We start from the raw sequence: 23,856 nt of genomic DNA on the forward strand, positions 1-23,856 counted from the left end.
TAATTGCATGTGAGTCTGACTTTAATTGTATTTAAGTCTGTCTTTCTTGTTAGAGTCCAAGTTTCTAAATATTTAAGCTCATATAATATTGTTTTGTATAGTTTTAGTTTATATTAATTTTTATGTAATTTAGGTTTACATTATCTTTATATAATTTATGTTTATATTTTTTATATTGAGTTTATATTATTTTCATGTGTTTAAGGCAGCAGCCAACAGTTCAGTATCAGCATTAACTGAGCAGTGAGCACTATGTTGGACTTGAAAATAAACAGTATTAAAAAATATTTACTCTAACCTTTTTGAATCCTGCACCTGGTTAATAGGGTATGAAAAACTAAAACTAATCTGAAACTAAACTAAAATTAAACGAAAACTAAACTAAAACTAAGCCTTGTTGCAAAAATCAAAACTAAATAAAACTAGAATGCCTGCTCTAAAACTAATTAAAACTAAACTGTAATGAAAAAAATAATAATTCAAAACTGACTAAAACTAAACTATAATGACAAATCCAAAACTATTATAACCTTGGTCCAGACTCGTTCATGTTTTTGTAATGTGTCCTGAGATTATGGTTGTTATGATTTGGGGTTAAATAAATAAAAATTGGACTGATTAAATGATCTTTTGAATCTTTCTGAGTGTTAATGATGAGTGTGAGAGTCCTGACATGTACAACTTTATTTAAATAAACAGGAGAACTGTACATTTATCAGAGAGGAGCTAACAGAGTGAAAAGGAGAGAGTAGAAAAGATTTAAAAAGTCAGCAGAGTTCAGGAACGTGCTCCTGTTTCCAGCTTCTCCCAGCGAGTGATGATGAGTCCGTCCTCACAGAGTAAAAAAACCCATAGTGCCACAAAGTGATAGAGTGTAACGACAGCTGTAGTGAGCAGAAGTCTGAGGATCAGACAGTGATGAGACCACAGAGTGTTATTTAGTGATGGTTAAGTGTGGGTGACTTATTTGTGCAAAGCTATGCTAAGCTAAGTGACTGCTAGCTTTAGTTTCCTGTTTACTGAGCAGTCATGACATCGAATCTCTCAGGAATGTTTAAACACTTCGTGGGGAATCTTTAAATTTTAACATCCGAGGAATCTTTATTTTTCACACTCAGATTTTTCCGATTGTCGTTTTTGCAGCTGGTGATGAACGCAGCTGAACCTGGAGGTTGTTGAGTCTCTGTAACGCAGCATTAGTCTGCGTCTGTCAGCTCGATGCCTTTCATTCTTCATCTCTGATTCAGAGCCAGATCAACCCCAAACTGTCCGAGTTTCTTCAGAGCTCCAGGAGATTAAATAACACTTGTATTCACACACTTCTTCTCCACGTCCAGAGGATCCAGACACAGGAATGACTGAGCAGGTGAAGCTCTCGCAACACCTGATGCTTCCGTCTGATTGGTCGTTAAGTTCAGCGGCTCTCAGAGAGCGTCGTCAAGCGGCGCCATGAGCAGCTGCAGTTCTTTAAAGGTGCTGCCGTGACGGCCGACCTGCCCTGCTTTGTTCTTCACCAAGTTGCTCAGGTTCTTCAGCTGTTTGCAGCACGCTTGGCACTTCTGGTGTCTGCAGAAACACAACATGACAGGAAGAGGTGAGGGCACGTCAACAATTAAACATGTTTACAAAAATAAGTGTATGGGAAGCTGCAGAGAATCCAGAATCCAACAAATGAAACCCTGCAGTTCCTGGTGAAATCTTCCTGCAGTATGACTCCAAATAAACAGATACTGTTGTAAATAATGTGACTAAAAGATGAAAAAAGTGTTTTAGTGCACGCTCAGTTCATGCTCAGTCGGCAGAACGAGCCGAGCGTGATCTTTTCTTTGGTGCTTTTTAAACTCCTTGCAGCGGGATCTATCTGCTGTGACTCACCGCTCCTCTCGTGTGATGTCCACGCCCACAGACGGCGTGGCCTTCAGCGTGTCTGAGATCAGCGTCCAGAAGTGTTTCATGATCAGCTTCAGAGACGTGCAACCGGTCTGCATGTAGCTGGTCACAAACACACAGGGAAAGAAAAACGGTCACACTCTGACACACACCAAGTCTTATTCATGTCTGACTTTCAAAACTGATCCCAAGAGTTTTGAAATAAAGTTCATAGGGCTGGGACGATATGTTATTCTCGTGATTCAATTCTATTATGATTTTTGTGATGCTGATTCAATTTAAATTGTAATTCTTCAATATTTAAAGTTTTTGGGATCATCAGTTTGCTCTTTTAACACCAGACCATGTGAAAAAGTTAAGTGATGATGATAATGTCGACAGACTATATCAGGAGCCATATTTTCCCATAAAATGCACATCACCTGAGTCAGAGAGAAACATTTCACCCTCTGCTGGAGAAAAGTGGTAACGTTTTTCCAGACCAGTTTATAAACAAAGACTAAAATGAAGAATTAAAAAAAAAAAAAACTTTTTTTGACAAAGAATTTAGATTTTGACATTGCCAAACAAAAATTTCTAACATATATCCTATAATATTTTTTTCTCCCACCCCTAAAAATTTCATTGTCAGAATTTATCCTTTTTCTTGAGGTCAGATCAAAACCGCAGAGATGGAGAAAAAAATAGAATCATGGCAAGAATCACTCAAAGCTCGCCTTGTCACCTAAGCCACATGTTTTTTCTTTGACCTGATCTGAAAGGTTTCTGAGTGGGTTATTTTACTTTTATGTCTACTTTTCTCCAACTTTGTTGTATTTGGGATTCCTGAGCCATAACTGGCATTTAACTTTACACAAAAAGACTGTGGCTTTCACAGCTTTACCAGCAAGACATTCCTAATTGTTGCATCTGAAAAGTCTGTTGAATATTCTTCTATCTCCCGGTGGCTCATAGACATCATGTTTTTATTTTTTTTCAAACTTGAGAAAATTAGATAAACGTTGAGAGGATGTATAATTTTTCCACAAATGGCAACCCTTTGATTCATATTTCACTAATTTAGAGGTACTACCTGCTTGAATGTGTACCTCTTGTATTGCATAAATAACCAGTAGTGTGTGTTTTGGTCATGGTCAGCTGAGTGGGGGCGGGGGGAGGGGTTGTTTATTGTTTGTTACACTGTACTCTGTCATGTAATTGTTTACTTTTCATATGTATCAGTTTTTTTGTATGTGTATATGTTACTGTTTACTATGACCGAGGATTAGGGTCACTATATAAATAAACAAATCAAATTTACGAGGATAAAGTCATTATTTAAGTCTATAACCAGAGAGCAGCAGCATCTTGTGAAGCTATACCTAAGTACAGGTTTCATAAATAAGGAATTCTTTCATCTTTTGACACATCAGCATAATACTGGCATAATAATAATAATAATGATAATAATACATTTTGATACTAACGCACTTTACATTTCACAGAGATTTTTAGGTGCTACAAATAAAAGCTTAAAAGTCTGTAAAACAGGTGTAAAATCATAAGTAAAAAAATCCTGGAAAGAAAGCAAAGAAATTGGGGCTTTGTTAAGACCTTTAGTAAAGTTAGAAAGATATTCACAGATTCCTCCTTCCCTGATTAATAACTCATCAGTGGAGCACTGCTTTTGCAAAATCGACACCTCCCTGCACCATAGCAAAGTAGACTGAGAGCTACAAACGTATTGTCCTCAAAACGAGCCGTCCTCGGTGCTGGAGAACTGGCATCTGCCTCTATGCCGAGCTGTCTGTAAGTTGCAGTATTGATAAAATATGATACAGAAACATTGAATAACTTCACCAAGGAGGGGTGTTGTGTCATCAAAACCATTTTACACAAACGTGATCTAATGTTATTCATTTTACATTTCTCAGATCTTCTGGCAGCCTAGCTTTAGATGAAAATAACATGTGTTTCTTCTCGTAAATGTATTACTTTAATCTTGTAAATTAACTTATTTTTTCCTCTAACATGGCCCTAGTCCTCTGTTGCACTTTACATATGTGTATATGTTGAAAAAAAAAGGGAAAAGGTAAATTGTATTTCTGTAATTGGAAGTATCATTTATATTTTTTCAATAAATTTATTTGGAAAAAAAAAACTTTAGAATCCAGATTTGCTCTTGGGCTGTCTCACCTCTCATATTTACTCTGCAGCAGTTTGTCGATCTGCGGGAGGATCGTCGTGCACAGGTCCAGCTTCCACAGAGACCTGAGAGAGGAGCAGAGACACGGGTTAAAGCATAGTCTGAGTCCTCTTCATCCACAAATATTTAGATTCTTCCTCATCCATTTAAAAAAGTTCAAACAAGCATGCTTCTGTTTTTATCTTCTCTTAAAATTCATCAAAGTGAAAAAAAAGTTACGGACACATAAATAAATTATTTAACTTCATATTATTACAAAAAGATTCAAGTTCTCTCAAATGAGGGGAATATCTGAGAAAAATATCAAAACAACATGAAAATCAATCAAATGTGTGTCTTACGACTGAAGATTGATGATGTTGAGGATGTCGACGACGATAGAGAGGTCGTTCATGGAGACGGCGACATCCAGAGCGCTCTGCAGAGAGAAACACAGATAATGTGTCAATACAAGAAACTAAACAAGAACACTTTTCTTTCTCCATTGGTAGATTATTTTTTACACTCTTCAAACATTTCAGGCATCATTTTTTGTCTTTTGATATCTCAAAAAAGACGTTTTTCTGGACTTGTTGGATGTATGTGGCTCAGGTTGAGTCTAACACAAACACTTCAGCTTTTGCAGCGAATGACTGCTGTAAATTCTTCTCCAGCTCTGTTTCATGATGAGTGGAGCAGAGTGCCTCACCTTGACGTCCTCTCGGGCCCACACAGCTCGCACCGTCTGCAGGTTCTTGTGTCGGCTGCTCAGCATCACGCACATGGTGTCGTGACCTTTTCTGATCTGGGACAGCGCCTCCTCATCGCTCAGGACGCCCGATCGGTTGTTTGGAGAAGACTGAGGACACAGGGAGAAGAAACACGGTCTACTTTCCTGGTTCAGGAGTTTAAGACTTTCATATGAGCAGGTTTCAGGAGCAAGCAGGCTCCTCTGTGACTCAGTGAAAATGTGAAGCTCACAGGCAGGAAGTCAGCCACGTTGAGTCCGATGGGCTCGTTCCTGGAGCTGAGGATGACTTTGGGCTGAGGTTTGGACTTTGTTGTGATGACAGGAGGTTGAGAGGGAGGAGGAGGACCCGAGGAGGGAGGAGGGTTGGTGGGAGGAGGGACGACAGCTGAGGGGACGGGACGCTTTGCACAGGACACCACCGTAGGCTCCACCCTCTGCACTGGAGTGGAAGAGGCCAGAGGAACGGCCTGAAACACATCAGACGCTTTTAATGAGACAAAACCTGGACTCAGAGAGGCGCTCTGAAGCTGCTGCGTTCACTGACCTGCTGCTTATCAGGAAACGGGGAGATCATGTCCTTTAGCTGACGGCCGATCGCCAAGATTGTCTCTGAGGAGACAGAAAAAAAATCAATCTTCATCATTGAATTCTGACAAAATGGTCCAACACATCATAATTGTTTAATCGTCCAATCACAGTGAAGGGGGTTTGTGGAGTAGTTTTCTAAAACAACAGGAAGAGATAAATAGATTTTTTTTCAAGTTGTAAGTCATGTAAAGATACTACTGGGACACAGGAGGGACAAAATAAAGACCATAAAAAGCACAATACCCACTCTTTAATCTTTGGCCAGCTCAATCTGACGTTAGCCTTACTTTGTTATCCTTAATTCTGAGGTCACGCTCTGCCCACAGGGTGACACAGCAGGAGCCAAGTGCACCAGCTGGGTGTGACCTAAATCTTTAAGTTTAAACTGACTTCAGCTCTGTACACCTGACAGACGAAAGCTCACAACACAAACTGATTAGTTCAAAAATCTTTGAGCTCAACACGTCAGAAATATCTCACAATGCATCTTTTCCAATAAAACAACTGTCTATCTAAAAACTCGAATGTCATGGAGTTATGTCATTATTCATTCAGAGCTCTTTACAAGCTCTACATTCAGATATTTACATATTTGGTTTCTTCTGATGTTCATCTCACTGTGTAAGGACGTTGCCTTTTCCTGCTAATGTTTAAAGTTCTGATTTTGAAAATAACACTGAGAAAGTGCACAAAGTGAAATCAGACTGTCCTGAAGAGCTGCTGGATAAAAAGCTAACTGTGAAGTTCAGAGGGACCCACCGTCCTCTGGAGGAGCAGGGAAAGGTTCTGAGATCTTAGGAGGAGTGCGAGCTGGAAGAGAGGAGAACTGGATCAGAACACAACTTCAGTAGGATGTAAAAATCCAACATGAACCTGAATCAAAACCGAGGGATTTAGTGGTTGCACTACGAAAACAAAACAAAAACATTCCCTGTTTGGCCAAAACACACGCTGAAGTGCCCTCTTTATACCCTAAACATGCCTCTAAGTGCCGTTTTGGAGCACAAATGCACACTCTTGTGCTCTCTTTAGGAGCAAATAGTGTGTGAAATTGTCCTCCTTGTAGCCAAAATGTTTCTGCCCCCTTGGGTGAAAAAAAACAAACAAGCAAAAAAAACACCAAACAAAATAAAACTACCCAATCCGTGTATGGTTCGTTCTTTCGTTATTCTGTTTCAAAAGAAAATCAAAAAAATGAAAAACCTGACTTGCTTTTTTGTTTTTCTGTTTTAAAACCAAAACGGAAAAACGGAATAACAAAAAAAACACGATTTTCTGTCCTGGTTTTAAAAATGGAAAAACGAAAAATAATAAAAGACTATGTGAAAATTGTTTGTGTAATATTTTGATATTAAATGTGAACATCTCTTTATAAGAATCAGACAAATAACTCACATTAAAGGTTTGTACAGACATGTTCCTGAGCTTTTTATTTTTTATATAAGTCACGCTGACGATCCGCTCCATCTTATCCGCGCGCATCTGTGCACTCCCGTGTGTTTCAATGAGGCAGTCAGTGCACAGTCTGCTGCTGTCTGATCTGCTCTCAGATTAACCAAGAAACATCAGAGAAGATGATAAAGTTTTTTTCCTTCCCTCTTTTTCACCTGTTCTGCCAGCCATGACTCCTTTCATGCGTAAAGGCTTTGCGCCTTAATTTCTCTTCCGCAGCGCTCTCTCATTAGTAAAGAGGCTGCAATTAGGGAAAAACAGAATCAAAGTATACCAATAAGTAATTTTATACTGGCTCAATTCATGCATAACGGCTTTGTGCCTTTATTTCTCATCCGCAGCCATCTCTTATTGGTAAAGGAGCCACCTTTAGGATCATAAGAAATAACGAATAGAACGAACCATACACAAATTCCACCCTCTTTGTTAATTAAAATATGAAAGACTTCCCCCTTGGGTGTCAGATTGTGCCTTTTATTTTCCCTTTGCCCCTGCTCTTCAAAAAGTCAGCACAAGCCACCAAATCCAAGAAGTGTTTATGTCTGAGTTCAGAAATTTGTCTTATTAGGGGACAAAAATGAGGCCTGAATTACTTAAAAAAATAATTCTAAATGAGTTCAGAAAAATGTAACACTTGAAATAAAAATGTCTTCATAACAAAAACTTATCAAGTATATTTTTCTGATTTTTCTTATTTACAGATTTCAAGTAATTCAGGCGTCATTTTTGTCTTGTCATATCTTGAAATAAGACTTCTTACAAAAAAAATCTAAAATTAAACACTTGCTCAGATTTCAGTTCTCGTGTGTGTGTGTGTGTGTTCAACCTACAGATGGCGTTCTTGGGCTGAAAGATCTCTTTGTAATCTTCAGCGTTGTGGATTTCCGCTGACGACAGTTTCTCCTCTGCCTCGTCTTCACTCGGGCTCCGCCTCTCGCCCTCGGGGCTCCTCCTATCAGCTTCTGAGCTCGGCCGTAACCTGATGACATCACAGCATAAATAAACTATAGAGTATTTTTCCAGAAGATGCTGGATTTTTATTATACACCCTGCCGTGTCCAAATCAGCTTTACAGGATGAGATGTTGTCATGAATACATGTGGATTTGTTTTTAATGGTCTGATCTGAGGCGGTTTTATCATGAGTCAAACCTCTGAGAGCTGCAGGTTGTCGTTGGTCTCTCGTAGTTTTTTCTCAGAGCTGCTCCTTTAGTGTCCTTCGGCTCTGTGAGCGGCTGGTTGTCCTTGATGATTCCTTGGATCACGGTGCCTCCGCTCTTCTTCACTCGCTTCAGATCGACCACGTAGGACGAGACCCTGGAGAGCTCGTGGGACACGCCGATCTGACGGAGCAGAGGAGAGGAGAAGAGAGGTTTCAGGATGGGTTTTAGGAAATAGGCAGTGATGGTTGTTTCCATTAGGGGGCGCCACACACCAGCTGTTGGTTGCAGATAGCCAGGTCAGCGACTTTCCCCCAGCCCACAGGAACCACATCGAAGCAGCGGTCGGGTTCCCAGCCGAAGACCCTTAGAGAGTCTGTGGCCCCGCTGTACAGACAGCTGCCGTCAGGGCTGAAGCACAAACACCTGAGGAGCAGGAAGCAGAGGTCAGAGGTCAGAGTCGGGCAGAATGTTGCCAAACCTGAAACTCTGACAGCACAAAAACTCACCTGACAGGACTCATGTCTCCCTCCAATGAGCCGATCATTCTGAACTTCTCCAGATCCCACAGCTTGATGGTCCTGTGGACGATGTCAACAAACAAACACATCACCTTTGTTTACATCCGGGACGACAGTCACAATAACACAGCTGTAACGATGAGAGAGGGAATCCGCTGAAATCATGTCCTAACACAGGTTTAAATCCTCCCTCTGGGACTTGTGTCGTACCTGTCGGTGCTGCCTGAAGCCAGCAGGTACTCGTTGGGGTGAAACTGAACAATGTTGACAGCTGCTGTGTGAGATTTGAACTCTGTGATTGTTTTTCCCTGAGTCAGATCCCACAGCTGACAGAGGAGACAAAAAAGCAGGTGAGAAAAGATGAGAGGCAGGAACTCAGGTTTGATCTGAAGTATTCAAAATGCTGTCTTTAATATCTACAGAGGAGCAGGTACTATTTGACTGAGGCCAGCCTGTTTTCACTCTGCAGAAACTGAAATTTAATCTAATGTTTGTCTTATTTAATTAAAAAAGATCCATTAAGACAAAATGTGAGCCTCAATTACCTGACAGTTCAGGAAAAAATAGTCTGATTTCAGGCTATTATGAGACAAATAAGATACATGACACCTGAATTGTTTCGAAAGAGTAAAAAAAAAATCAGCAAATGAGGAAAAGAAAAAGAAAAAGTATGGACATTATTTTTAAAAGTACTTTTAAAAAACAGGGTTACAAAGTACTTTAGAAAATAAAATAAAAAGTACACAGAAAAAAGTATAGAGGACAGAAATAAAAAAGAAATGTGAAGAGGATGAGAATTAAAAACCATAAAATAAACAGAAGAGAATAAAATGATATATAAAAGGTTAAAAACCACCAACAATTAACCAGAAAAAATAAAAAACAACAAAAGATAAAAGAAGTAAAGATACTTCCCGATAAAAAATACAAAAATGAAATAAAATAAAATTTAAAACATTGGAGAAATAGAACATGCTCAGATAAAATCTCCTGTTTAAGCATTTAGAAAACTCTTTTTGGAAGAGGATGAGTACCTATCCAGTTTAATTTCAAGGAATGAAGCTAGCAAAGTTTTCCGTATCTTATATATATTTTTTTATCTTTACAAATATTCAGGTGTCATTTTTGTCTTTTTTGGATCGGTTCGTACCTTTACGGTGCAGTCATCACTGGCTGAGGCCAACCACTTCCCGTCGGGACTGAAGGCCAGGCTCCTCACAGCCTGAGTGTGACCCTGCAACAAAAACACAACCAAGAGTCAGTGTGTTAATCTTTTTTTTTTTTTTTCAAATCCTGATGGGAAAAGAAAATTCTCTCTGTATCAAAGCGTCTTCGAAAATATGAACCTGAATATGAATGTTGAAAAGACACACAGACACAGAGAGGTGTTACCTTGTATCTGAAGACGTATCCTTTCCTCCGAATGTCCCACAGCTGACAGAGAGGAGAATAAAATCATTAATACAGATTTGAGGGCACAGATCTTCAGATGAAACAGTTACTTTCCCAGCCTCTTGCCCTAAACTTCACCTCACAGAAATAACAAATCACAGAATGAGACCCACACACACCAACACACAAACACACACCTTGATGTTTGTGTCGGAGGAGCTGGAGGCCAGGAAATCTCCAAAAGGGTGGAAACCAAGGCTGGTGATGTTGGCTTTGTGTCCCATCAGAGTCCGTAAACCTGGAGAGGACAGGAAGCAGCAGAGTTACTCTGACAGTCTGAAGGTGCCAAAACTTTCACTTCTGACAGCAGATACTCTATTACTCTATAACACATACAATCAAATAAAATCAAACCAAAAACTCATACTTCTTACTTTAGGGAGCCAAGGGAACCACAATAGAGCTGTGACTGAAAATATGTGTCAACAACAAGTAGGTTTGACAGGTGCATCACTTTTAAGTGTCCTCTGGAAACACTTCCATTGTGTTGTGGTGTATTTGTAGCATGTTTTTCTAATGTGTTGTGGTCTTTGTAGCGCATTTCCAAATGCTGTGCATGTGTTGTCAAATTGATGAAGACGTTTTCTCAATTTGCTTGTGTTTTGTCTTTTTGCATGTGTTTTCTTAAGTTGTAGTGCTGTGAGCTCTCAGAGCCACCCTACCCCTTTCACACAAAGCGAAAACAAACTTAGTCTCACTCTTTGCAGCCTCCAGATCCCAGACTCGTATAGATCCAGACCTCGAGCCAGCGACGACCTGTTCCTCTGACACTTTGAAGAGGACACACTCCACTGGGTTTTTATGACCACTGAGGCTCTGAGAGGTGACAAAAAACGCACGAAATGATTGTAGAGAAAGAGTTACAGATGCATGCAGGTGATCGTCGGCTGGTTTTGGAGGACGTCTCACCATGATGCAGTTGGCCTTGCTGACCGCCCAGATGTTGACCGTGCAGTCCTCCCCTCCTGTGGCCAGCAGGCGACCGGAGCTCTTGGCCAAAGATAAACAGGAAACACTGCGAGAGTGTGCCTCGAACTCCTCTGCACAGAAACAAAACAGAGAGAAAGCTTCAGTTCTGTTTGTAAAGATCTGCACCGACTCAGAGCAGGAGTATTCGTTAAATCTGACTCACGCAGCCTCCATGAGATCTTGGTTGTGTTAGCAGCAGCCATACTGGTCACACTGGGAGCCCGGGCTGCTTTGCTTGAATTCACACTGAGGTTACTTCATCAAGTTAAGTCAGGATGAGCGAGGAAAGACACCAGCTTCTCTTTCACCCTGAGCTCTGAGCGTCCTCCTCCTGCACCGACACAAAACACACAAGGAGAGATGACACGGATACGTGAGCCTGATGTTACACAGCATGCAGCATCATGTCCTCAGTTTGATCAGAGACAGACCGGGGACAGAAATGGAGGTTTTGCTTATCTTAAATTTCTCTAAGGCCCAATCATTAGACCTCTTAACTGTAAAGTAACATCAGGTAAGTTTTAACAGCATGTCTGTCAAATAGCAGCGTGGTTTTCTGAGGCTTTTACTGTGACACTCAGGAAATCTTGCTCTTTAAAGAGGCAACGACACATGCATAGTTTTGCAGCACTGTTTCGTTACCCAGTGTAGAGGAATGTGAAAGGAGTCAGTGTGGTGCCTTTAAGAAGATAAAGAGGGGCTGGGGAACATGTCGGGCTACAGGCTGGACTCCTTCACTAAAGCTGATTATTTAAGTGTTTATGGTACATTCCTGCAGAGCAAACATTAACAGAAGGAAATTCAGTGACAATTTAAAGAGTGTAATAATAAAAAAGAATCAACCCTCAACCAGCTCCTATCCACAGGAGTCTGTAAAACACTGAGAGCATTTCTGCTCTTTAGCTTTTTGATACTTAACATTTGTGACATGACTGCAGGTGGCTCCTGTGTTTTTACACTGATGCTCACATTCTTGGCATGTTTTTCTCCCTATCTTTCACCACCTCAGTCAGGACCTTTATTCTTACATTCTCCACAAGTTCAACTTTTATAAAGACAACTGGAGGATACAGCTAAAATTTTCAGAATAGACTAAAGTTTGGAAAAGTTTTCTTAAAACTACTGAAACTTTTAGTCTAGTGGAGCATTTGCCTGACATCTGCAACCTTAAAGTGCACTAAGAGGACAAAACCCTGGGAAGAAAAAAACCCCCAAAACCCTAATTAAATACTGTTTTAATTTCAATATAAATTCCTGCAACTTTAGATGCAGTGTATGATTAAAACTCCAATCCCTAAAACTATTCTTTTAGCAATTTCAAGATACTATCAGAGACTTGTAGCAGGTATCAACAGAGCAAAAATGACAGTAAAAGTTGTAAAATTGTACTTTTATTATCTTGATTTTTAAAATATTACTTCTTATTTTCCCTTGGGCTCTTTGCTATCTTTGTAATCACAATCTGGTGGGATAAACAATTCTCCATAAGAGATATCACCCGATAACCTTGTACATGAGGCTTGCCCCTGACTGAGCTAAAATAAAGGCTGTTGTTTATGTGACTGAATGCAGTCATAATCTTGATTTATCTTGTGTAATCTTGCTGTTTTAAGTCTCTTATATGTTTCTTTAACTCTTTTTATTTTGCTTATTATACCACTGTTGAATCTGTCTTTTAACTTAGTTTATTTTCTTGTTCTCTTACACTTGATATTTACTGATAGTCGTTCTTTATTTTCCCTTCAGCTCATCCCTGTACTCTTGATCTGGTTGACATTAAATTTAAGGGGAACATATTGCTGGTGTTACAGTGCAGCAGTAGTTTGTGCACGGTAGGAGGGAGGCATTCCCCCCTTCATGGCCCAATGGCTGAAAAACATGCGCTAGAGTGCACTACAGAGCCAAAACGCATGCTAAAGTGCCCTCCTGGGTGCCACTCTTGGGCATCAAAATGCAAAGAAAATGTCCTCTTGGGAGCTATAACGCATGCTTAACAGCACCATTGAGTCAAAACATGTGCTAAAGTGCCCTCCAGAGTGACAAAAGTGTGCTATATTGTACTCTTGATTAAAAACGTGTGCTTTAGTGCCATTTTGGGAGTCAAAACCCACATGAAGACCACCTAAGTCAGATGCTCACCAAAGTGGCCTGTTGGGTGTCAAAACCTGGGCTTGAATGCATTTTTCAGGGGGACAATATGTCTGCTAAAATACCCTGGAAAAGATGTGGAATCAAGTGGCAAGAACACACTGTCTGTGCCTTTTTTTGCCCCTGCCCTTCAAAAAGTCTGTGCACTGCAGTGCAGACAGGCTGTTATTCTGCGTATGTCTTTCTTTGTTTTCTATTTGATGTCAAATGTGCTGCACTGTGTTTTCTGTGAAACAGTCGGATGGATGGATTTCTGTGGCACTGTGATCCAAGACCAGCTGTAGAGTTTATCCTAAATCCTCTATCAACAGTGATACTGAGTTAAAACTCCCTCTAGGATCACAAAGTGAACTCTTTGTCTGAGGGGCTTTGGTAAAATGTGAACACTCTCCATAATGAGATAGCTAACTAAGCTAACTTAATGTTATGTTAATGTTTAGTAATCTTATTAAGATTCACATCTTATCTAATTAGCCAGACGTCATTTAGTAATACAACAAACAAGCCGAAACGAAGGTTCACTTGGAGTGAGAGTACAGAGGCAGAAACAGTGAAGACAGCGCAGAATAAAACAATAAAATACTCTGTATGGTCTTGAAGTCTTAAATGAGTCTTTGAATCAGCGGTGATGATCTACCTGTTAACGGCTAACGCTAGCTCACAGTTTACCTGGTTAGCTGATTAGGGCCAGTTACAGAGCTAGTAACAGAGCTAGTTATCATCAGAGCAGCCACAGCTTAAACTTAACAACACGTCAGGGTCACTTTACCTTCGTCTGTCCGCCGATAATCATCTGAAAGTTCAAACGTTAAACCGTTGGTGGATTAGCTCTTTTAGCAGCCCATGATAACAACTTGTTGACAGTCTAACTGCTCCTCGGCTGCAGCTTAGCAACTGAGCGACAAACAGCCGACTTCCGCTGACGTCGATAACTGACTTTTTTTTTTTTTTTTTTTTTTTTACTTTAACAACACAACTTTATTGACAGATAATTGTAATACTAAGTTACTTAAATGCGTCATTTTAAAGAATTAATCATAAAATAAAAAATGAAGCCAAACTTAAAACTTAAAAATAAAAAATAAAAATGCTGTTTTTTTAATGTCACTATATGGTATGCTCATAATAATAAAACATATTTAAAAAGTTAAGTGATGTATTTACTTATTTTTCTAATCTGAATATTCAGACTCCATCCTCTATTGCGCCGTATCGTATCATTTAGATGAGATGGGAATTCATTTCTTAGAGCACGACAGGTGTACACTAAAAGAGCACAGTAGGGTAAAAAGCACAATAGGGTAAAATAAAATAATAATAATAAAAAAAATCAAATTGAACAATTTAATAGAATCGACAAAATTAAAAATGCATATTTCGTATTAAAGTATCATTGTTTTACAAAACAGTGCATAAATCAAAATGGTAATATTTAATACTCAATAATTATTTATTTAAAACAGATGTCATCGATATATGTTCATGTGTGTGTTTCATAAAATTCTATATATGCCTAGAAGCCCTTTCACTAGATTAAATAATGTGGTGGGGATTCATTCACTGGATAGGCCTACAGTCAAAGAAGCAAAATAAGAAAATGGATAGAGGTTCAAGTAATTGGATTTATCACTGTTAATTGTAATTTTTTAATATTTCTGCCTTTTTCCGTTTGATTTAATTCTGATTTATTGATTTATGTGTTTATTTAATCCTTATAAAGCTTATATTTATTGTTAAAAGCATTTCTGTGATCTCCCGGTAGGTGGCGGTGTGGCCATTAATGGAGTTCTAATCATATTCCGCCATAATATAGAGAGAAGAAGAAGAAGCAGGTTGTCAACAGAAGTATCCGGTTCGTCTGCGTTTAAAGGAAATAATTTCTAAAGTTAAAATATGTGTTCTCACAATAGCTTCATGAATTAAACAGAAAATAGTTAAGCAATCTCATTAAGTGCATGTCGCTGTCATTCCTCTATTAAAAGTAGGAATACTCGGTTTATTCGGATTCTGTGGATCATGGCGGCGGTTGACGTGGAGGATGAGAGCATTTTGGCCTCTATCTTCAAAGACAGCTTCCCGGACAGCTGGAGGGACAACCCGGACTTCACAGCCTACCTGTCCGAGCTCATCTCCTTCGGGGTGGAGAAGCTTAGCCGGGAGCCAGAGCGGCTGGCCGAAGAGCGGGCTCAGATCCTGCAGCAGACCCGGGAGCTGGCCTTCTCAAACTACCAGACCTTCATCCGGACCGCAGACTGCACCGAGCACATCTACCGGGACTTCGGCCGGGTGGAGAGCAGCGTGTCCCGGCTGCTGGACAAGCTGCCCAGCTTCGGGGAAAGATGCAGGTCAGCATTTGTTAAAGGAAAGGTTAAAAAAAAATATACATCTTCATGCCATACAAGATAAGATACACTTTATTAAGCCTGAAGAAAATATGTCCCATTTTACTAAAACGGAACAAACAGATAAATTGTAAGGTACTGCACAAAGGATTGCTTTTATTGCTATTGTTTCCTTCATACTATGGAAGTATCTATATGATTTTCATCTTAATGTAAAATATTTTTAACCAGAAAAACCTTGTCAAGAAGACCAACAAGACAAGTTTAAGCAAAGTTACTGACAAACAGCACAAAAGTTAGAAAACATGTCAGCTTACAGCAGAAACATTATCAATCTGAGGTATGGAAGTAGCAGAAAAAAGTCTCTTATTTGCAGTAAAATCAAAACTGTACTGCTCTTTTCTGAGCATTTGCAATTGCTTCAGATTTGTCAGAGGCTATTTACCTGCTCCTTTTTCCAGAGGGTTTATGAAGGAGGCGGAGGAGATCGGAACCAGCCGTCGAATGAACAGCCTCACATTGAATCGTCACACTGAGATCCTGGAGATCTTGGAGATCCCTCAGCTCATGGACACCTGTGTCCGCAACGGATACTACGAGGAGGCTCTGGAGCTGGCAGCGTACGTGAAGAGGCTGGAGAAGAAGCATTCATCACTGCCAGTCATCCAAGTGAGTCCAGGTCGACTCCAAAACATTGGGATAAAAACACAAAATTAAAATCCTGTCCCTCACTTCTCTCAGAGATTGTTCAGTTTTTGAATTTTGTGATTTTGTATACATACACAGCTCAAACATGTTGATTTATGAAATGTTTCTTCATTATTTCTGTTTCAGGGAATTGTTCGTGAAGTGCGTCAGTCCACTCAGCTGATGCTCAACCAGCTCCTCCAGCAGCTACGCAGTAACTCTCAGCTCCCCGTCTGCCTGCGTGTGATTGGATACCTGCGCCGTATGGACGTGTTCACAGAGGCGGAGCTTCGGGTGAAGTTCCTGCAGGCTAGAGGAACTTGGCTGAACTCCATCCTCTCAGCCATCCCTGAAGACGACCCCTACTTCCACATCACCAAAACCATCGAGGCCTGCAGAGTCCACCTGTTTGACATCATCACCCAGTACAGAGCTATCTTCTCTGACGAGGACCCGCTGCTGCACCCTACTGGTGGGCAGGTGGCAGTGAATGAAGCAGCCATCTTCCACGGCTGGGTGGTGCAGAAGGTGGCTGAGTTCTTGGAGACTCTTGACAGGGATCTGCAGCGAGGTGTAGGGGGCCGTTTGGACTCTCTGCTGGGTCAGTGCATGTACTTCGGCCTCTCCTTTAGCAGGGTGGGGGCGGACTTCCGCGGGCAGCTGGCGCCGATGTTCCAACGGGTGGCGGCAGAGACGTTCCGTGGTGCCGTGCAGGAGGCGGTGGAGAAATTCCAGGAGGACATGAATCTGTACACGCTCATCTCGCTGCCATCGGTTCTTGGAGGGACCATCCCCCCTGTGGCTCCCAGCACCCAGCCTGGCACCCTGCAGCCTCCCATGTCCCTGCTGGACTTCCAGCCGCTGGCCTGCTTCCTCAACAACATCCTGACGGCCTTTAATGACTTACGGCTCTGCTGCCCGGTTGGACTGGCTCAGGACGTCACCAAATGTCTGGAAGATGCTCTCAAGCTGGTGAGATTCTTTGTCCTTTTGCAGATCACAGCGGTGCTGTAATCCTCAGGCTGAAGAGTTCAAACTTTGTAAGAAATCAGTCATTATTTCAGGTGAAGTCCTAACATCATGATCTAATTGTCTTTGTTTGGTGTCAGGTGACCTGTCAGATTCTGGTGTTCCACCGGGCCGAGGAGTCAGCCTTCAGCAGCAGAGAGAAGGAGCTGTTTGTTCAGTTCTGCTCGGCGTACGCTGAAGACCTGCTACCGTTCCTGAACCGCTGTCTGCAGGTCCTGTTCCCTCCAGCTCAGCTCGCTCTCATTCTGGGTGAGTGGATTTGGTTTTTATCAAGCTAGAATCAGTCTTTTGACTTTTCAAAATCATTAATATTTCAGTTAGTTTGTCATCTACCCATTTTCCCTCTCTTAAATTTTGCTTGATTTAATTTTAATTTTAAAAGTCATTTAGCTCCCCATACCTGAGTTTCTACAGAAACAGAGTTAGCCTTATAATGTGGACATTTTAGTTGTAATACTTATTTTTGCCTCTAGAGGGCACTGGTTTGAAGTTGGTTGTTTTAATGTTATTTTGTCTAAATTCTGATTAAACCAAGCCGGTCCCATTTAAAGACAGAGGGTTAGGGCCACAGAATAGAACTTTTAATCTTTAACAAAGACTTTAATCTCATAATAGTATGACCTTCTTCTTCCCTCTTAAACTTTAATCTCATACTAATAATTTAATTTGACTTCGATCTGGTGAGATTACAACTTTATATTGACTAAATCCTTGTAAAATAAATGTTTTTTGGGACTTTTTATTTTGCAAAATTTGAATTGTATTTGAACTGGAACATCCTGACATAACTGCTTTGTTTCATCTTTAATCTTGTGTTACTACAACTTTTTCTACTTTAATCTCTCACATCGACATCATTTTGGCTCTGATCTCAATTTTTAAAATACTAGTTTCTTTTAAAGAAAATCTCCAAACAGAGCGACTTTTTCAGCTGTAATCTCATACGACTTTTTATTTCTTAGTTGATTTTGTAAGATTATGGTTTTGTTTTGACTTTAATTCAGCAACACTGTGACTTCATTGTCAAATAGTTTTCAATTTCTCTTGTGTGGCCCTGATCTGTTGTTGTTGAGATTATTTGCCAAGAAGCAGCTAAAGAAAATAAAAACACACGCTCAGCTGCAGAAGTAAAAACCAAGGTATAGCTCATGAGCAGGTGTTGTGTCTCTGCAGGTGTTCCTGTGACTCAGCTCCATAAGTACGGCAGCCTGGGCAGCATCGACCTCTCATCAGTCCTCGAGCCTCTGGACTTCATTCTTCCTGAGAGGGAGACGATACCGATAACGGTAGCGGTGCCGGAAATCGACATCAGCACAGAGCTGGGCAGCCTGACCTTTGACCCCGAGCTCACAGAGACAGTTAAAGAGCCTGAACTGAAGGAGAAGACAGAATCTCCTGAACCAGCACAGACTGGATCTGGAGTCCAGGACTTTGAGTCTGAACTGGTGGAGACAAAGACAGAGGAGAAGGAGAAAGAAGAGGAGGCTGAGGAGGAGGGGGAGGGGGAGGGGGAGGGTGAAGAGGATGAAGAGTTTTCTCTAGAGTGATGAAATGAAGTTTAAAAGACTTTTCTTTTGCTGTATGAAGTCCGACTGGTTTATATATGTGGGTGTTTGGAGACTCTAGGAACTCTGGGAAATATTTTAATAACAAATTAACTCTATCAAATTTTTCTAACTGATAAACTGTCTGGTTTCAGTCGCAGGATGAATGTTGATTACTCTGTGAAATAAAGCAGATCAAAGCTCAGCAGCTGTGTTTGGAGGAAGTACTCAGATCCTTTTCTGCAGCAGATGAAGTTCAAACATTTATTTGGGAGAAGTAGAGTTATATTATATTACTCATCAGGTTTAACATAACAGCGGAGAGAAATGCTGGTTTTGTATTGAAGGAAAAACAGATTCAAACATGATAAACTGACAGATCCTTAAATCCAGGGTCACAAAAGTTCAGGTGTCTGCATCTCTTCACTTCTTCTTCACAAACTTCTTGTGGGCGGCGTTGGGATTAGCTCGTCTCCGCCCTCCTCCACACTGGCCGTCTCTGATGTGGAGGTTCGCAGCTCGGCTGTAGATGTCGTTCTCGCTGAAAGGTGAAGTTCCTGCCATGTAGTCCGGGTTGAAGACGTCTGTTTTCTGACGAGCTTTTTGGGAGAGTCTCTGCTGGGGGAAACGCTGATCCTCCACCAGGTGAGGGTTGTTTCCATGTTTCCCTCCCTGAGGCAGAGGCAATGAGTGCTGAAACAAAGCCAGAAGCAGAGGTCAGACAAAGGACTAGTCGACAATGGTGAAAAATGCTCTGCTATTGAGTTTGTAGCACATTAAAAAAACATTCAGGTCCTCCTCAAGCTTACATTTCTGCAAAGTGCACAGCTGTTTAGCTCTAAAACAAAATTATAACTGCAGAAGTGTCCTCAAAGATCAAACGTGAGACCTCTGCACCGTTTAGGGACAGTGTGTTTCTGTGTGTGTGTCTCACCCTGAGTCCCCTGGAGTTCAGCACTTTTGGGTTTTTGGAAAAATGCATCTGCTTGGTGCCGTCCTCGTTGATGGTCACCGCCACCTTCTTCAGAGTTTTGTTTCCGCAGTGAGAACAGAACGCTCGGTTCATGTTGCTTGTTGTCCTGAAATCAGAAAAATCCTTGATTTTACAACAATCAGATGTTTGACTGATCAGCGTTTACAGAACTGGTCTTTCTGCAGCTCAAAAACTCACTACTCACTACTTTGAAAGAGGTTACAGCTCATAAACTGATTGTTGGTTTCAAATAAAGTCAATCAGGAAGATTTTAAACTTAAAGAAGATAAAATAACCCAACATTTTCCTCTGACTCCCTCCACAGCACAAACCAGGCATCTTTCGCTTTCTTTAGCGGTATCAGAAGAGCTTGAGTTTGTAAGTTGATTTTGAAAAACTGGTTGAACTCACTTGAAGCAGGCGTGACATCTCAGGATGTAGTTCCTTGCCTGTTTGATCAGCATCCCGCCCACAGAAAGCACGTGAAGACCGATCTGAATGAGGACGTTCTGGAAGAGAAGGTAACAGGACATTACAATAAAGCATTTATTAGTTAATGACATGTAGAAAATCATCCAGAAGAATCGATTTCACAGGATTTCCTGCTCCTCTTGCTTATGTCACATCCTAATTAAAAAGTCATAATCGGAGGTGTCAAAAATATTTACATCTACTACTCAAGTAGAAGCATAGATAGTAGGATTTAACAAGACTTTTGTAGAAGTTGAAGTATCAACTCTACTTTTTTACTTAAGTAAAAGTGTAAGAGTACTGGTTTCAAAGCTACTTAGAGTATAAAAGTAAAAGTAATGTAAGGGGAACAAATGGCATTAAGGAGAAAAGCTAGTGACTATAAAAAGGTTTATTACTTTATTTTGACACTATCACAACACCTGCAGTGTTTCGCCCCATGTAAGTAAAATTATTTTTAATTTTCCACATAGTTCAGGGCCAGAGTGTAAGTAATTTAAGCTTACTGTGGATCATTTTGTCAAAAAAATAATTATGTTCCTCCCATTAGAGCCACCATTTTTTTTATTTTTTTTGTTTTTGTTTTTTTTTTGTAATGTCTGACTGGAATGTAAACAAGATGAAATGAAACAGGAACAAGGTTATTTTTAAATAGTAGAAGAGTAGAAATAAATAGTCAGCTAAAAATGACTACTCCCAGTAAGTATACATATCCAAATTTTCTACTCAACTAAGGTAACAAAGTATTTTTACTTTGTTAATTGACACCTCTGGTCATAATCATGATTTATAAGTGGAAACACTCCCTGAGCTGAAACAGGATTGTGACAGCAGCTTCAGTGTACACCTTGCACTAAATTGACAACAACAACAAAACCCCCCACAAACTTAAAGCTAATCTAAAAAATATCAAACCAAAACAGAGAAGTGAGGCGCACTTATTATTCAACTGTTGATAAGTCAGGAAACATGCAACAGAAAAAGATCTGAAACTTGAATCTTTGTGCAGAATATGAAAGTGAAACAATAAAAGACTTCTCATCATCTCTGGTCTGAAATGTGTCTTACTTACTTACTTACTGTAAGCCCTCTTACCTGCATGGCGAAGTCAGTGGTCAGACATCCGACTTTGACGTCAGCAGGAGCCGTCCAATCACCAGAGTCCATCTTCACCTGTTGGATGTTACTGGGAGTAATCCAGCCACCTCCATCATCCTCTTCCTCCTCTTCTTCTTCATCTGCAGGCTCGTTCTCTTTATCCTCGTCGTCTGATTGGTTCTCTGACGTGTCCAATCCGCTGTCGGATTTTGAGACGTCGTCTTCATTCTGCAAGACAAAAACATTAATCTTCGCACACAGAGCGACTGACTGAGAGATGTCTGAACAGCGTGTTTCTAAACTCACCAGTAACTCCAGCAGACTGTCATCAAGGCTGGGCAGCGGTTGTCTCCAGAAGTTGAAGCTGTTAAACTCATCACTGTCCAAAGACGTCTGTGTATTTGTCTGTTTGTCCGTCTGTGTGACCTTTGGTTTTTCTAATTGTGTTTCTGTCTGTTTCTGTTTGTTCTTTGAGTTCAGCTCATCAACAGGATCCTGAAAGACACAAGAAAAGAAGCATTTACATGACGCAGGATACAAGAAATCAAAACCATCGTCATGGCCTTTAGTGACCTGTTAGTTAGCGTCACACCTCAACGCTACATGCTGACTTATTATAGTTTTACTTGTTTTGCTTTTGTCAGTGTAAAGACTCACCAGTAACTCAAGCAACTCTGCATCAAAGGAAAGCAGCGGAGGTTTCCAGAAGTTGAAAGTGTTAAACTCATCGCTGTCAGCTGATTTTAACGTCTCAGTCTCAGTTTCTGTTGGAGTCTGTTTGACACTTGAACTGTCGACAGGTTTCTAAAGGACATCAAGAGTGAAAGATGTTTCAGATTTAAAGCATAAAGATACACACCCTGAGCTTATTTTTCAATGAAGAAACAAACACTGTAACGGGAGTTTTACCTTAGAGGGGAAGTGGAATCCAGCGACGTTAACTGGAGTCTCAGGGTGACGTTTTGTGCTCTGAATATTCACCTAAAACAGATCAAATTAAAATGTCACAACCATACACTGCACATGGACAAAATCTGCTACAACAGGAAGTCTGGAGTCACTACTAAACCTAGTGTTGTGATTTTTTTATCTGCCTCTACATGACCCAAAAACAGCTATGATAAAGCCAAATCAGCAGCCCTTTGCTACCATTTCAAGTATGAAAGGAATAAATAAAGACGTTTCTCACGTACCTTAACTTCAGGTTCTTTCTTCAGGTGTTGTGACCCCACATGCTCCACTTCCAGCTGATAGGTCAGAGCCAGGACTTTGATATCAGTTGCGGACAGACTGGGGTAATCTCCGGTCTTCTTGGAGAACTCAGTCACTGAGAAAAGAGACAAATCAACAAAACAGACTGTTTCAAAACGTGAAATCCAACATACAGCACATCAAACATCACAGCTGATGGATGAACCCAGCTTCAAACACCTCAGGGTTCCCAGATAAAAAAAACATAGATATTAAATAGTGAATAGAGATTAAAGTTTCAAGGTTCAGTGTAGTCTACCCAGTCTGATGTGTTCAGGATGCGGCTCTTTAAAGTTCAGCTGGTACGGCAGGAAGGACAGACTCCTCCTGGTTGGTTTGTCTCTGATCTCATCCACCACATCCTTCAGCGTGTAGATGTTCTTCCCAATCTCCTGCAACAAAAAGCAACACAAAAACATGTCAAAAAATATAACATTCAGGATCATGGATGAAACTTTACACTCGTCTAAGCTGGTAGAGGAAAGTGACATCACATGATGATACTAATCTGCTGCTGGTCTGCACTGGATGTGTCTCATCAAAAATAAATAAATAAATAAATAAATAAATAAATAAAAAGCATTATAAGGATCCCAAGTGTTAAGAAATCCGAACTCTGTAATTTGCAAGCGGAAAGAATAACTCCTTGTATATATTCATCATTATTTGATGTGCTATAGAGCGTACAGTAATTTACAAGCGTTGAAGTAACTAGAATGACTACAAATTACGATAACTTGGACAATAATACAATACTTTTAGTGTTTCAGCTGGTTATCATCATGTTCGCTACTGTGTGCGCACCGAGGGTCCGTCATATTTGCCCTCAATCGTCTCTTTTAAAAATACTCCACAGGTCTAAAGGCTGACAGTCGGTAATAAACTCTTACAAAGGCTTGTTTGTACTTTTAAAATAAGTAAAATCTCACCTGGAGGGGTGCTCTCTTTAAAAAAGCTCCTGCGTCTGCGACAACATGCTCCACCAGGGTAGGCGCCATGTTGGTGAGGGAACAGATCGAGAATCGACCAATCAGAAGACGACAAAAAGTCTCGTGACAGAAGAAAAACAAAGAAGGTTAGTTGCAGTCAGAAAAATGAAAACTATCTAAAATAAGGAAATTTTATCACACAAATTCTTGTGAGGAGTTGATATCTATTACTTGTAACTCATACACATTTTAATCAATATTTTTAGACGTCTCTAACATGATCCTGCTAACTTACAAGCGTTTAAACTGTCAAATCGATAGTTTTTTTAGAGTTAAATTCCAAAACCTTCACGAAACTGTGATTTTTTTTATAATTAAACGCTAAATTTATTGTATGAGCGTACTAAAATTGTTTTTCGGCTGTAGCACGCCAGTAAC

General features: G+C 40.4%; 3 protein-coding genes across 4 annotated transcripts; 1 reads left to right on the forward strand and 2 right to left on the reverse strand.

Annotated features, from left to right (window-relative positions):
• Positions 1-571: 571 nt before the first annotated feature.
• On the reverse strand, positions 572-14,028 carry katnb1 (katanin p80 (WD repeat containing) subunit B 1). Of its 2 annotated transcripts, XM_074667269.1 has the most exons (20): positions 13,864-14,028; positions 11,110-11,277; positions 10,887-11,017; positions 10,676-10,793; positions 10,115-10,215; positions 9,918-9,959; positions 9,676-9,759; positions 8,736-8,851; positions 8,514-8,585; positions 8,280-8,430; positions 7,997-8,187; positions 7,676-7,824; positions 6,153-6,203; positions 5,350-5,414; positions 5,036-5,272; positions 4,764-4,913; positions 4,417-4,493; positions 4,066-4,140; positions 1,876-1,992; positions 573-1,566 (listed from the first exon to the last, which is right to left on the reverse strand). In XM_074667269.1, the coding sequence occupies exons 2-20, from the start codon at positions 11,147-11,149 to the stop codon at positions 1,425-1,427; spliced, it is 2,109 nt and encodes a 702-aa protein (XP_074523370.1). In that variant the 5' UTR covers positions 11,150-11,277; positions 13,864-14,028; the 3' UTR covers positions 573-1,424. The 2 variants fall into 2 exon arrangements, with proteins under 2 accessions (XP_074523372.1, XP_074523370.1); XM_074667271.1 differs by lacking the exon at positions 13,864-14,028 and having other exon boundaries at positions 572-1,566; positions 11,110-11,198.
• An 887-nt stretch (positions 14,029-14,915) lies between these two features.
• cog8 (component of oligomeric golgi complex 8) lies at positions 14,916-18,881 on the forward strand. The gene is made up of 5 exons (XM_074667036.1): positions 14,916-15,439; positions 15,898-16,105; positions 16,271-17,095; positions 17,233-17,401; positions 18,326-18,881. Exons 1-5 carry the CDS (start codon positions 15,111-15,113, stop codon positions 18,697-18,699), a joined length of 1,905 nt encoding a protein of 634 aa, XP_074523137.1. The 5' UTR covers positions 14,916-15,110; the 3' UTR covers positions 18,700-18,881.
• An 87-nt stretch (positions 18,882-18,968) lies between these two features.
• On the reverse strand, positions 18,969-23,536 carry nob1 (NIN1 (RPN12) binding protein 1 homolog). Its single transcript, XM_074667037.1, has 10 exons — positions 23,419-23,536; positions 22,749-22,881; positions 22,432-22,565; positions 22,148-22,219; positions 21,896-22,042; positions 21,545-21,733; positions 21,236-21,466; positions 20,081-20,178; positions 19,631-19,775; positions 18,969-19,389 (listed from the first exon to the last, which is right to left on the reverse strand). Exons 1-10 carry the CDS (start codon positions 23,485-23,487, stop codon positions 19,120-19,122), a joined length of 1,488 nt encoding a protein of 495 aa, XP_074523138.1. The 5' UTR covers positions 23,488-23,536; the 3' UTR covers positions 18,969-19,119.
• Positions 23,537-23,856: the final 320 nt, after the last annotated feature.

Source organism: Halichoeres trimaculatus, unplaced genomic scaffold, assembly GCF_033239565.1.
Source record: "Halichoeres trimaculatus isolate MK-OKI-2021-1 unplaced genomic scaffold, fHalTri1.1 fHalTri1_scaffold_3, whole genome shotgun sequence".
In the NCBI taxonomy this organism is placed as follows: Eukaryota; Metazoa; Chordata; class Actinopteri; order Labriformes; family Labridae; genus Halichoeres; species Halichoeres trimaculatus.

Coding starts and splice junctions, on each gene's coding strand:
- katnb1 (XM_074667271.1), bottom strand. CDS start 11,149: ATGGCTGCTGCTAACACAACCAAGATCTCATGGAGGCTGC. Junction 9,760..9,917: donor GATACGTCTTCAGATACAAG/GTAACACCTCTC, acceptor TTTTTGTTGCAG/GGTCACACTCAGGCTGTGAG. Junction 5,415..6,152: donor CCCTGCTCCTCCAGAGGACG/GTGGGTCCCTCT, acceptor CTGTCTCCTCAG/AGACAATCTTGGCGATCGGC.
- cog8 (XM_074667036.1), top strand. CDS start 15,111: ATGGCGGCGGTTGACGTGGAGGATGAGAGCATTTTGGCCTCTATCTTC. Junction 15,440..15,897: donor AGCTTCGGGGAAAGATGCAG/GTCAGCATTTGT, acceptor TCCTTTTTCCAG/AGGGTTTATGAAGGAGGCGG. Junction 17,402..18,325: donor TCAGCTCGCTCTCATTCTGG/GTGAGTGGATTT, acceptor GTGTCTCTGCAG/GTGTTCCTGTGACTCAGCTC.
- nob1 (XM_074667037.1), bottom strand. CDS start 23,487: ATGGCGCCTACCCTGGTGGAGCATGTTGTCGCAGACGCAGGAGCTTTT. Junction 21,734..21,895: donor CAGAGTTGCTTGAGTTACTG/GTGAGTCTTTAC, acceptor TGTGTCTTTCAG/GATCCTGTTGATGAGCTGAA. Junction 21,467..21,544: donor ACAGTCTGCTGGAGTTACTG/GTGAGTTTAGAA, acceptor TTTGTCTTGCAG/AATGAAGACGACGTCTCAAA.